The sequence below is a fragment of the Candoia aspera genome, chromosome 2 (genome assembly GCF_035149785.1).
Source record: "Candoia aspera isolate rCanAsp1 chromosome 2, rCanAsp1.hap2, whole genome shotgun sequence".
Taxonomy (NCBI): domain Eukaryota; kingdom Metazoa; phylum Chordata; class Lepidosauria; order Squamata; family Boidae; genus Candoia; species Candoia aspera.
In genome coordinates, this window is record NC_086154.1 from 58,971,776 (window position 1) to 58,984,996 (window position 13,221).

The following is a 13,221-nucleotide window of genomic DNA, read 5'->3' on the forward strand; positions in this document are numbered from 1 at the left end:
GACCCAAGACTTCAATAATAAAAAAGCACTTTATTTACATAAATTACAAAAAAATCACAAACCTGATCACAAAAAGTCTACTTTAAATTCTGGTTTTTTAAAAAAACAATATACATCACAATAACACTTTTTAAAATTCAGATGATACCCACATTCTCTTTTGTTATCATTGTTTTGTATAGGAGCACTTTCTCACCCCTATCGTTCCCATATTCTGCAAATATTTCTGTCCTTTGGCTAAAACACATCCCTATAATGATTGGTCCCATTCAGACGTGTTGACTGCAGTTCCCATTTTAGCAAGCCTGAATCGGTGCTGGGGATGACAGTGAGTGTAGTCCAAGGTATCTGGAGGGTGCCAGATTGGGAGGTTGAGAGATAATTGAGGGACCACTTGTTGAAATCACCTCTTGGCTGAGATGTCAACTGGTTACCCTGAGCCAATCTCAGTCTCTGAGTTTAAACTAATTTGCAAGATGGTTATGAATATAAAAAATGGAGCAGGGCACCCATGGATATATCCCCCTTGTGGAAGGGAGAAATCAAAATGTGATAAACTGCAGAAGTGAGTGGTGTGCATGGCATAGTTTCATATTTGTATATTTTATCAGAAATGCGTACTTTAGCAATATATACAGTATGTTTATATATGAAAATTCCTAAATGTCTAAATTCACAGTTTTCTTCTTCTGCATTTTACCTAAACAAGTAATAATAAACAACTATATTCCAGAAGGCCCAGACTTTCCCTGGCTTCCACTGAGCCCTTAGCGGCCTAGGGCTTTTCTGGCACATTTTACTCCCTTTCGCTTAATACAAAATAGTGTTCAGCTGAAATAGAGAATTATAAGTGGTGGAAAGGTAGGAGTCCTGCAGCTACATTCTGAAACTTCCAAACTGAGATTTGCAGTACATAGTTAAAGCTATTCTACTGTCTCTATTCGCTAAAACTACAGGCCTTATCCTTCAAATTATAATATCTAGTTGAATCATGCTCTGATGCTAAGGGACATTAACAGCCATTTTTTTCTCCCCCCAGGCTAGGGCATTTATCTTGTCAATTCTGCAGGAAAATGTCACCGTTGGAGTACCTGTTCCAATTACTAGGTTTAGAATTTTCCATTCAGGTTTCCATGTCATCTGTGATTAGTTTGGTTTGCCTCCTTTTGTGTGCATTTAACAGAAGTATGATATTCCCCAAATCTAGGAAACACATTTTTCCTAACATAGAGAGAAATATGAAAAATGTTCATTTAGTTTAGTAATGTTTAGGCTTTCCTTCTTTATAATAATGGATGTTTTGGCCTACAACTGAAGGCACAAGTCCATAATCACAGCAAGTATAGCACTTAGCCAACCGTGGCTGATTTTGAAAAAGCTAAGCTGTGTCAGGCCTGGTTAGTTTTTGGATGTGAGACCATCAGGATACCTCAGAGCCATAGACTAGGTTGGGAAATGGAGACAATATCCCAAGAGAAGGCAATGGCAAGCCAGTAAACCAACATGGACATGTCCATGTAGTCCCTGGGAGCCAAGCTCAGTATGAGAGAGACTTGACTTTAAAAGGCCCAGAAGAAAGGTGTCGTCCATTGGTGACAGCACTGGACTGCTGCACTGATTATGACTCAGATGAAATGTTCCTTTGGATTCCTCAGTATCAATCTTCCCCAGTCTAATTAATCATTCAAGAAACTGCTATCCTAACAACTGTCTTTTTCTTTCATAATCAGAGAGGCCTCTACTTCTAATCAATGGTTTTAATGTGACTGGTTAGAGATCATGCTAAGGGAAATGTTGGTGGTTATTAATACAAGATTGTCATCCATTGAGAAACAAGGAAGTACCCCAGTTCTAGAAGAGCTGACCCTATAAAGCGCAGCTACAGTATATTGCTTGTGTAACAACTTTGCTGATGTTCCTTGCAATGGTTTCATGTAAGCAGATTGATGTTACAGAATGGTCTGGTTGAAAGGAACCTCAGATATCACCTAGTCCAACTCTGTCCAGAAAAGAACACCTTACAACACCTCTGACAGATGACCACCCAGCTTCAGTTTCATCTTCAGCAAAGGAGAACTCACCTCTTCATTTGGCAGACTGTTCCACTGACTAACAGGTCGCACCATCAGGCAGTTCCTCCCAGTATTTAGCCTGAACCTATTTCCCTTCTAGTTTATTCCACTGGTTCTGCTTCTGCCCTCTAGACAATATCTGCTCCCTCTTCCATGGGACAACTCTTCAGGTATTTGAAGAACAGCCGTCTCCCCTCAGTCACCTTGGCTGTAAGATAAATATTACCAATTGTCAGCCCCACTACGCACACCAAACCACAAAATCAACACCACAAAAAGGCCTAAACTACTTTTATTAATATTGGCTATAAGTAACAGAATCTTGCAGGTCTAACTGTACTTTTTCACCACCACTGCCTTGCTTATACTCATGTGAATTAGGAAGGAGTCTGCCTGAGTTGCTGGCACATACCTTATTCTGGTTTTAGACTTAAACCATGTTTTTTCCCCTTGTCGCTTTGGTAATGGACCTGGCCTGTCTCTGTCAAGGTCATCTTCCTTACTCTCTACAGAGATCCTTTAATTATTTTTCCTAGGGTTGGTTTCCAGGCCAGTCACCAACTTGACAACCCTCGTCTGAACTTGCTCCAATTTGCTCCAGAGCAGGGTGGCTGTCTGGGTCTCTACTTTAGAACTAAATTGCAATGGAGGGGTTGGAGCCTATGGCCTTTGGACATTGCTGAACTACAATTTGCAGCACAGAGGAACAGTGGGAGATGTAGTTCAGAATCAGCTGGAGTTTCCCTCTCCTGAGCAGGCTAACATAGGTGGCCCTGTGGTTTCCATCTTAAACATGTATGTATATAAATGTGTGAGTGCAAATACACACAGAGACACATGTACATACGATTTTCCACTCCATCTGTTTTGAAAACTGTATAGAAGAGATCCATATATCCAGAATTTTAGTTCTGCCACCCTTTCGTGCCTGCTTTGGTGATTCTGTGATGCTGGAGTTGCCTGCAGAGTTTGGTTCCAGCTGAAGAAGACAATCCTGACTCCCCTCCCACTGAGTCAGGAAGAAGAGCACCCATGTAGCAGTCCTGAGGCATTGATGGAGCACCCATTGCCAATCCCATTTTCTCAAAGAGGGGGAAATACCTGTTTGCATTACATGATGCTGTGCAGCACCTACCGAAGTTCAGATATGTTGCTGTCACTCTGACTGGCAGGTGATGGAGAGCTCACAGCATCACTAACTTGGAGAGGAAATCTAGTATTGACATACCATGCATGTAGCTGATCAAAGAAAAAGTGGGACTGAAACAATATTATTTTGCCCCCAAACCTCAACAATGGTAATTCATCATCCCTGCATTGTCTGGTTCAAACACTGACACTGATACACAGAAAAATATTTCAACCTGCAAATACCTTCAGATAACCCCAAGCCTGTTTTTACCGTCTTTGTGGACATTCTTCAGATGGATCCCCACAGGAAGCTCATGTAGGGAACATTTGAGAAATGGGAAATATAGTTCAGCTTTTGAATCCGTTTAGGATTCCAAAGTACATGCTTTTTAAAATGATGCTGGAAAAATTAGTCTTCCTGGTCTTGAGGTAGTTCTACCTCCCTACCCCACTCCACCCGTGAGCTGCAGGGAGAACGGCTCATTCCAGACTAAGAGTAAGGCCTGCGTTAAGCATTGCTACTGGTTCTAGAAGCCTTGTGATATACAATATCTAGTGTTATAAACAGAAGTGCTTTACAGAAGTAAAATTGTGCTTTTGACATTTGTGTTAGCTTCCCTCATGGCTAAGTCCTCAAAACATTTCCCTGTTCCTTTCATACGCTTTACTCTTTTATCCTGAACAAATTTAAGAACATGCTGACATAATAGATTTTTTTTAGTGAGATAGAAAAATACAAGAGAGATTTCATTTCCTTCAGCTGCCAGGAAACGGATGTTCAAACCCTTCACAAACAGAAGCTCCATCCCAAATGATTGTCAAGCATCAGAATTAACAGAGGTGTGTGATAAAACCACCGAAGCACACAAAGTGAGAAATAGCTTCTTCTTTTGTGTTACTTTAAGATGAGATTAAATATTATCTTAAAACAGAGCAAACACTGTGATATTTAAATCTGGCTGCCTTTCTTATTAAAGAAGCCCAAGTCGAAAACATAGTCTGTGACGGATGCTGCAGGGGCAGAAGCCTCTGATTCACCCTTGCCCAGGAGAAATGCGGGAAATGGTGCTGCCATTGTGGCTTCGTCTGGATTCAGCACAATTCCAAGCTTGCTCAGAAGAGCCACAAATTAAGTTATCCTTTTCAAAGCACACATGGTAGATTTCCATAGGATGTGCAAGAAATGCTTAAATCTCACTCCAGTTGCTAACCATACTGTCTTTTTTTCACTCTGGAAAGTTTAGGAGATTCTTCCAGGTGACCAAAGGTTCTTCAGAATCTGGATGAGCACACACTGTTTTTTCCCCAGTCTAGCCAAGAGTCTAGTTTGCATTGCAATTTTGTCAGATGTACTGAAGACTGTCAGCAGCCCGCCTCACCCCTTTTTTCACAGTTGGGATTTCTTTCCTGTAAACAGCTGCCTGAGCAAAGGCTTCCTTGTTTTCTCACTCAAACCAACACCCCACTTACAAACAGCTGCTCTTCCCTGTATGCTGGCCTCGATGAAAGTTTGTTCAAAAGGTTTTGCCTCAGCCTCCCCCCCCCACACACACACACTTTGGAATAGCCTGAAGCTTTTCCTGCCAGTGTCAGTGAGGTTTTTGAGTTTTTTTCAAGAGCCACGATGAAGGGTTTAGTGCCTCACATAGGCAATATGGTGTAAAATGTCTCTATTAACTGTACAGCCAGCCATAGCAGCTTAGAAGAAATCATGGCTGTGCTTGCATGAATATGCCAACTATGGTTAACAGAACTGTCTAATCGATTGGGTTTGTACAAGACACCAAAGCATAAATTAGCAAAAGATATTTTTAGCCTAACATATCATGCCAACTCAACAGCCAGTGACAGATGGCTCTTGGCGTAAGTTGTAATTGATGAAATGGTTTGCACCAAAATATTCAGCACCGTATATACTTAGGCATAAAGGGTTTCCCGTCAAACCCTCCAGCAGCATTTCTAAAGTAGATAAATTTGCCCAGAGACGAATGGGACCTTTGAGAGGTGAACTTTCCCCCTTACAGTTAGGAAGAGCTTGCAACGGTGTTTGGTGGCCCAGCTGCTCTTTCAAGGAAGCCTTTTGGTGCTTGGGACTGTTAGAGGAAGGCCCGGCAGATCCTCCTAGGAGTAACTTTGTAACTGGAGCGCCCTGTTCGTCACCATCCCACATAATATTGTCCCTTGATGCATCTGGCAGATTTGAAAAGGCAACTCTATGAGCAGGGATATTGTGAAGGAAGTGCAGAGGACAGTTGGAGGTTGGGTAGGCTTTTCCATGAAGAAAAGTGTGCTATTAACTAATTTAGCTCACTGGCAACACAGGCAGCTTAAACCAAGAAATAATCGTGCTATAACAGAGTTGTTGCTGAGAATAGGCTACATGTAGATAAGGGTTCAAGAGTCTTTGGAAAAAGGGGGTTCACTTTTTTGCCAGACCTGTTCCTGGCCCAGAGTTACGCTCCCTCATAACTCTGCCAGAAGCTCTGTGCATCCCTTTAGGAGGCAGCGGAAAAGGTGGCCATTTTGGTTCTGAGAGCAAAGAAATTTAGCAGCAGCAGGCAGCTGTGGACTAGCATCAGCCCAGAAACCAGGCAACAGTTTTTGTGAAACTTCAGCATCGAAGGCAAGCCGAAGAAGTATTTTCCTTGCTAGAAGGGTGTTCTTCCCCAGCCTCGTTTTTCCCATCCCAGTGCAGTGGCATTCTGTCCATTGTTTTTCTCTTACTAAGCAGCTTAGATAAACTCTTGCTTGCCTAAGATACGGTCCTATGTATCCCCATAACTGAATCCCTGTGAACTATTAGAACACAAAGGAACTGTTGGGTTTACACTGGCACTACATCTCCCAGTATTTAAGTACCATATAATTCAAGTAACAAGATCACCTTTCAAGGTCTTCTTCCTCTTCCTACAACAGGGTAAGGTCTGGAGATTAGAATCCCCTCTGAATCAATGTCTACAGTCCTGAATCACCATGGAAGTTTTCAGGCATCTTTTTATTGGTCTACACAACTAGTTCTTTGCTTATTCTGCTGTTCTTGCCAGTAGTATTACCCAACCAGCAAAAAAGTTTTCAGTGTGCATCTTCTGTACATATTGTTATTAAAATAACACAATTTCAGTGTTTTTCTTCCTGGTTTGGCCTGCTTTGTGGTATTAAATTCCAGTTGTGCATTTACTTTCCTCCTTAGATTATGCCATAAGTTTATTTATCAAAGGAAGCTGTCTTTGAGTGCTAAGTTTGTAAAACAAACAGAAGAATATAACAAGTTGGTTCATTGCAGCAAAGAGATGTGAATCACCAGGTTTTTAAATGTGAGAAGATTCTGTTCCACCTCTTGCACTGTGCCAAGTTTTCATAGTCAGAAAGGAAGAGGAAGATTAATACAAACAGAAATTGTTGGTTTAGAATACTGTCTTATAGCCCAAGAAGAACATTTTATCCAGTCCTGTATGTATACCATGATATGGAGCTGCCTGATCATTTTTATCCCTCCAGCTGTGCTGAAATACTCCTGTGCTTCTCTGAGTTGCTGTTTGTCTTTGAGGATAATGGTTTGGTCTCATTTCTTGTGTCCCTGTTCCTTAGCCTTGGAAAAGCTTGTAGAACAGATGACCATGGAAACTAGTTGCTGCTGTTGTTTTTTAAGGAAACAAAAGACCCAGTGAGGAACAAAAAAGGCATTTGTTTGTAGGAAGTGAGCACAATGGCTACAAACACTCATGGACACCGAGCACAAGCGTTCACAAGGATGAGGTTGTGGAGTCCACCACTTCACGGCCATTGCACACCGTTGGGACATACTGGGAAGTTGACCCTGTGAGACACAGATTGGAAAAGATTTCAAAGGACGGTAGTTAAGAATCCCATACATAACTACATCTCAGACATCACCATTCACAAACCACCCAATCATCAACTCCCTTCCCCACCTGATAAAGGAGTGCATGGTAGGCAAACTGTTCAAATAAAAACACATTATACCCAGGAAAATTGTTAAAATGTGCATAATAGGAAAGGAATAGACAAAAAGGGTGTATCTTTGGAGAAATCTGTCCAACAGAGCATATAAAATGTGAAATAGTCATGGAAACAGATGTGGAAACAGGTTGAAGCAAACTTTAAAATGGGGAAGGGGATGAACGTAGTAATTTCATTTATCACTATTTTCAAAAGAGCTAGAAATTTTACATGGTACATTTTCTTCTATATTGACCTGTTCATCTAGTCTGATTTCTAAAATGATGTCTGGTGTATGGTGGTGTCTTTGCCCTTGAGAACCTCTTGAGGCAGGCTGACATCCTGTCCTGCTTCAGCTTTTCCACGCAGCTGAGATGCCTGGATGATCTAATCTAGGCAACCCGTTCTTATGTTTGAAAGCCTGATTGGGTGATGGTGCTTTCTCATGGAGATGGATGACAATGGAAGAGAGAAGAGCAGCAGCGCCGAGATAGTGAGATGCTGTTGGAGAGGACAGAACATTTGGAAACTACCAACACCAATACTGTATGTACTAACAGTTGTAGGAATTTAAAATGTGAACCATAGACACTGGAAACACAATCACATCAGACATTATTATTATTATTATTATTATTGAACAGAAAAAAGTGTGGTTCATAGGTGTAGCAACATCAGCCAATAGTTGAATTGACAAAAAAAACACATGGAAAAAGTAAAAAAATATGGGATTTGCCAATTGCAGTTGAAAGGCTTTGGAAGAAAAAGTCAACTGTTATTACCAGTAGGAATCAAAGCTCTTGGAGCCTTAACAAAGGGCTTCTTCAAATATCTGGAAGTTTTAATTTACTGGACTTCACACCACTGACTCTGCAAAAAACCACCTTGCTTGGAACTTCCTCCATGCCACAATGATACCTCCATGGTTCCTAGGCTGTGGGTTAGAATCCTAAATACCCAGTCTAAAGGCTGTGAGACAAATTGCATGAATAGACAGTGTGACAACAGAAACAACCACAATAACAATAGTGCCAGGCAAGTATTGTTAAGAAAGTGTGCTAGGACTGTTTCCTGACAAAGAGATTCAGTTTCCCCACAGTGTAGACTATTGATACTCTTTCCTTCAGTTTTCATTCTATCTCTGAAAAAAGTCTTGACCGAACTGTTTTGCCAGGATGTATTTACTGGGAAAATAGGTTATTGTAGATACCACTGGAAAATAAATGGCCTGCATCACTGAATTCAAATGGCTTAGAAAGACAGTTCTGCATTTTATGTCCAGAAGCAGAGAAGACTAACTCTGTGACAAAATAACTAGTTCTCATCTCTGTGTAGTTTCTTCTTTTGCTAATTATTTTCATAGACCAATTGCTCTGTGAAATCTCATAACATGATTTCACAATTAGAGAAGAGCCAAGAATGGTGACTCAAGAGAAGACAAGATGATGACACAAAATTAACACCATTAGCTGATGTCAAGGAGCTTAGCTGTTTGGTTTTGATTAAAGAAAAAAACAAATTCATGGATGAATTCCTTCTTCTTTTCAGTCTTGTTCTATGGTGGTTATACTTTTAATTAATTTAAAGCATATAGTATATTCTTGCATAACACTGAAATGCAAAGAGAGAGTTGTCAGTAACCTACTTTGTGGGAAAATAGAATCACTTCATCAGGGAAGGGTCTTAACAAACTTCCTCAGCAACACTGGCTGATACTGTTGTTATTATATTGTCTATTTGAGCTGGCATAAACCTCAGATGCACGAATGCTCACCTTGTCTCCACAAGAGTCAATGGGAGGAGACTGGAAACTTCCACTTTACTTTGTGTTTTGCATTATGCTCAAACCCAAAACTGTGATTAATCTTAACTACAGTTAGTGAAAACAGGTCAGCTTTCTGAACTATGATTTCAAGGTGATATCTTTCCTCCAAGCACATTTAAGCCTCAGAGGTCAAGACCAGCTGGGGTTAGTCAAAAATGGAAAGAAAAATATTTGTACCCGAGGAGAAGGATGAGTACTGCAGCTTGTCTTCATCCTGCTACGTTTATAGTTTTGCTTTATGTGTAAATGTAGCCAAGGATGATGAAATTGACTGACAGTTATCAGCAGTTATTTTTGTAATTTCCCAGAAACATTTGTTGCTTTTCAGAGTGGTGCACCTTGACCTATGCTAACATCGCCCATTGCACCTACATGAACTCCCAGATGTTTGAGACACGGTAGTCTAAAGCTCTTGATTAAACACAATTCAGCTGTGCAATGGTCAGAATAAATTGCTGCTGTAGACAAACTTATCTACTGAATACACCAAGTAAGGGAGATCTTTGGTGCCAGTCACACTGCGGATGGATATACTGTAGGGTGGGGACCATAGGACTCTCTATCACTCACCATGCGAGTGGCTGGAGCCTGCAGCTGTCACACTGAATCGGTTGGTGGAAACACGATGGCTGGCTACATTCTTCTGGGGCTGGAATAGAATGATATGCAACTTGGGGGTAAAGAGGCAGCCAAGGACCACTGTGCCGCTCAGGCTAACTGAGACACACATCGTTGTGGTCTGAACCTGTGGAGGGAAAAAGAAAGAAGCAAACCAGTCCAGCAACCTGAAGCATAAAACAAGGAAGTAAAAGACACAGATGAGTTCAAAGGGACTTTAACTATCCACATGTAACAGGCCACCATTCCAGTTTATAAATAAATATTCATGATCCCAACAAGAACAAAAACATGATAATCTTTGGGCAGCCTGAAGGACACTTATAGCCCACCAACATCCTTGTATCCCTCCTCCACCACCAAGGGTAAGCCAAAAATTCTCACTTGTGGTGGTTTTATTGCATTGTTTGGAGTTGCAGAGGAGGGGTTGAACTGAAAGTATGTATTTTAGTCCTCAGCATTCCTGAACCCACCCACAGTTTGGTCCTGCTTATTGTGGGCCTGTTCAGAGCCTGGTACCACCCTCGGGCAGTCTGGCTCAAGTTTGATAAGCAATGCATTCTGATGAATTCCCCAGTGCCAGCCCTTTTCTTCCCTCAAGGGCTCAAATGTTTTCTTGTTTTTGTTTGGTTATGTGAACACTTGAAGAATTCATTTTAAAAGTGGCTTTTCAAACATATGGGCAAGAGCCATATGTTACTAGTCATCTAAACCAGTGTTCCTCAACCTTGGCAACTTTAAGATGCGTGGACTTCAACTGCAAGCTGGCTGGGCAATTCTGGGAGTTGAAGTCCACACATCTTAAAGTTGCCAAGGTTGAGAAACACTGATCTAAACACTGAGACCAGACTAATGGTCACATTAATCACATAGATGAGCTCCAAGCAATTAAAGAGATCCAGGAGGGCTGAATTGTTGGTCCTGCCCCAAATGATACAGCTTTCCTTGGTAATGCATAGATCCTGACCCTAGGGAGGTCCATACATTTACACAAGATTCCCTTTCTCTGGTGACCTTGCTCAACATATAGAGGACAAGATGGGAGGCTAATGGTCCAATTGCCGTTCTAATCATATACAGCCCATTCATAAGAATAATAATACCTCCCATCAACTGCACCCTTCCTGATGGGAAGAGTCTGCTTTCCCTATGGGATACACTACAGGTGCCCCCACACTCCTGCTGCGAAGGAGTCTTACAAATTAAACTCCAGATCTTGGCCACCCCCAAGAAAAGGGGTTTATTTCCCCCTCTTTTTCTGTCCTTCCATTTTACGTTGGATACAACATACTGGTTTGTGTGTTGCTCCTGCCCTTTGTTTTCCATCTCTACTTGCCATCTCCTTCCCTCACTCACTGAACAAGGAATCAGGCTGTCTTGCATCCCCAAATGCATTTAGGTCCACTTGCAATAAGGGCAAGCTGGGTCATGGGTATATGGGCCTTAAGATATTTGGGGGAAGCTTTAGGACTAGATGGATAGCCACGTCAGTATAGCCCTCTGCTTGCACAAAAGAAAAGCAGGTTCCACATTTTTAATGCCTTCTTCTTTTCTTGGAGAAGAGCAGACTTGCTGCAGACTTGACTAAGGAGCCTTGTAGAGGAGTCAACTAAGAGATGGATTCCGGGCCTTCTGAGAAAGTGGCTGAAGGAGTTCCTGGTAACAGTTGAGGTGCTCCTCTGCTGGTATAGGGAGTGAGTCCTTGTGGGCAAGATGCTGGAAACCCACAGAATTGCAGGAGAAAGGTTTGCAAGTGTTCCCATCGGCGCTGAGAGTTGAAATGTGGCATTCTGGAAAAGTGACACAGGACCCTTCCTAATGCCCACCCCCACCCCCACCCCCACCCCTCATGAATCCCCAAATAGCTCTGAATATTGGTTCAGGCAGAGGTAATTCCTTCCTAGTGTGATCAGTGGAAGTGGGGGGAGGGGGGAGAAGAAAAACAACACTCTGTGCCTCCCACCCTGACCTTCCCAAGCTGGCCATTGATGGATGTGATGGATATTCCGTTTTGGGGGAGATGGGCGGTGACAGAAATTCAAAAAACAAACAAACAAACAAATAAATAAATATTCCACCATAGTATCTCCGTTACTATTTCCACTGTCAGATTATTCTGTAACATATTAAGCTTTCTTCAAAGCTGCATATGGCTTTTGGGATCCAGTGTCTTCTCCAACAGCAGTTGATAAAGATACATGGAAACTTGAGTAAGAAGCTTAATACAAGTTTAAACATTAAGAAATACAATAACCCTATTCCCAAAATTCAGGAAAAAATAGAACATCCAGTGCTGCCCATGTACATAATGCAGCTGTGCCTCTTCTGCATTATTTGCCTGCCTGTGAAAGCCCTTGCCCGGTCAGACATTAAGAGTGGCCCACAGCTATCCAAAGGACCAATATGGTGCCCCAGTTCAGTAATCCAATTTTAATCCAATTTAAGGTTGGAAGAATTAAGCTGTTGGAAGGTTGCCGCTTACAGTAAATGTCAAAATGAATGCATAAAAATACATGAAGAGAAGTGGGTGGTTGGAGTGCAAGAAAGACTAGCACAGATTTATATAATGTGGTGACAGGGACTGGATGTTGATTGCCCTTGGCTTTGGATTACTAAGGGAACAAACCCCTTATCATCTCAAAAATTAAATAATCCTTTTTTGCACTCAATCAGTGCATTTGTCATACTGTCAGAAGTCAACTCCCACAATATATAAATGGATTTTATGCAACTGAGTGTGAAATATGAAGCAAAACGTATTATGAGAAAGGCTCAGGAGATCTAGCTGACTTCAGGAATACACAGATAAATTATTTTAAACTTCTTCAGTCAATAAGGAATTAATGTATTTTCACAATAGCTTTAACAATTAGGAGGTAGAAAGGAAAGCCAATTTCAGGAACATGAAATGAATGTATTATTGGGAAAAAGACTCAGCCGCAATGACTTTTATACTTGTTAATCCAGTTAGTTACTCATCTATATTTCATTTAAAGTTTGTAACTACAGTATGTATCTTCTACTGTAACCCAACAATAACAACTATGAGTTATCTTCACATGAGGAAATAAAGTGGGAACTCTGGAAATATGGAGACGGCTTCCTACCTACAGGCTACCTCAATTGTCAAGTAACAAATCTGTAACTTACAAACAGGCCAATCTAAAAGAGGAAAAATAAGGTCCAATCAGGAGCAATCTTGCCTTTGGCAGATTTAAACATCATCTTGGTATTTCTCATCCTCTCAGTGTTTCTCAACCTTGGCAACTTTAAGATGTGTGGACTTCAACTCCCAGAATTCCCCAGCCAGCATGCTTGCTGGGGAATTCTGGGAGTTGAAGTCCACACGTCTTAATGTTGTCAAGGTTAAGAAACACTGCTCTAAATTATTCTAGGAATTTCTCTCTGTTTGTCCCATAGAAATCTAAACTTGCTCAGGAAGCCAGAAACCTAAGAAAGATTTACTTCCCAGCACCAGCTATTGAATCTTGATTTGATTTCATCCTGAACTTGTCCAAAGCTTTTCTCCTCATCTATGCTCCTAGTCTGATTCTGTGGCTGGCTTCATACTCTGTGCTATGCAGTGTTCGGTTTATGTGGTTTTTGTCTAGGCCT

At 41.4% G+C, this 13,221-nt stretch overlaps 1 protein-coding gene across 1 annotated transcript in view; it reads right to left on the reverse strand.

Moving 5' to 3' along the window:
- Positions 1–6,874: 6,874 nt before the first annotated feature.
- The window catches only part of GRM2 (glutamate metabotropic receptor 2), a 48,927-nt gene continuing 42,580 nt past the window's right edge, over positions 6,875–13,221 (reverse strand). Inside the window, exons 4-5 of the mRNA XM_063291927.1 lie at positions 9,559–9,733; positions 6,875–7,020 (exon numbers count right to left, since the gene is read on the reverse strand). Of these exons, the coding sequence (XP_063147997.1) occupies positions 6,947–7,020; positions 9,559–9,733 (249 nt within the window). The 3' untranslated portion in view covers positions 6,875–6,946. The remainder of the gene's footprint in view (positions 7,021–9,558; positions 9,734–13,221) is intronic.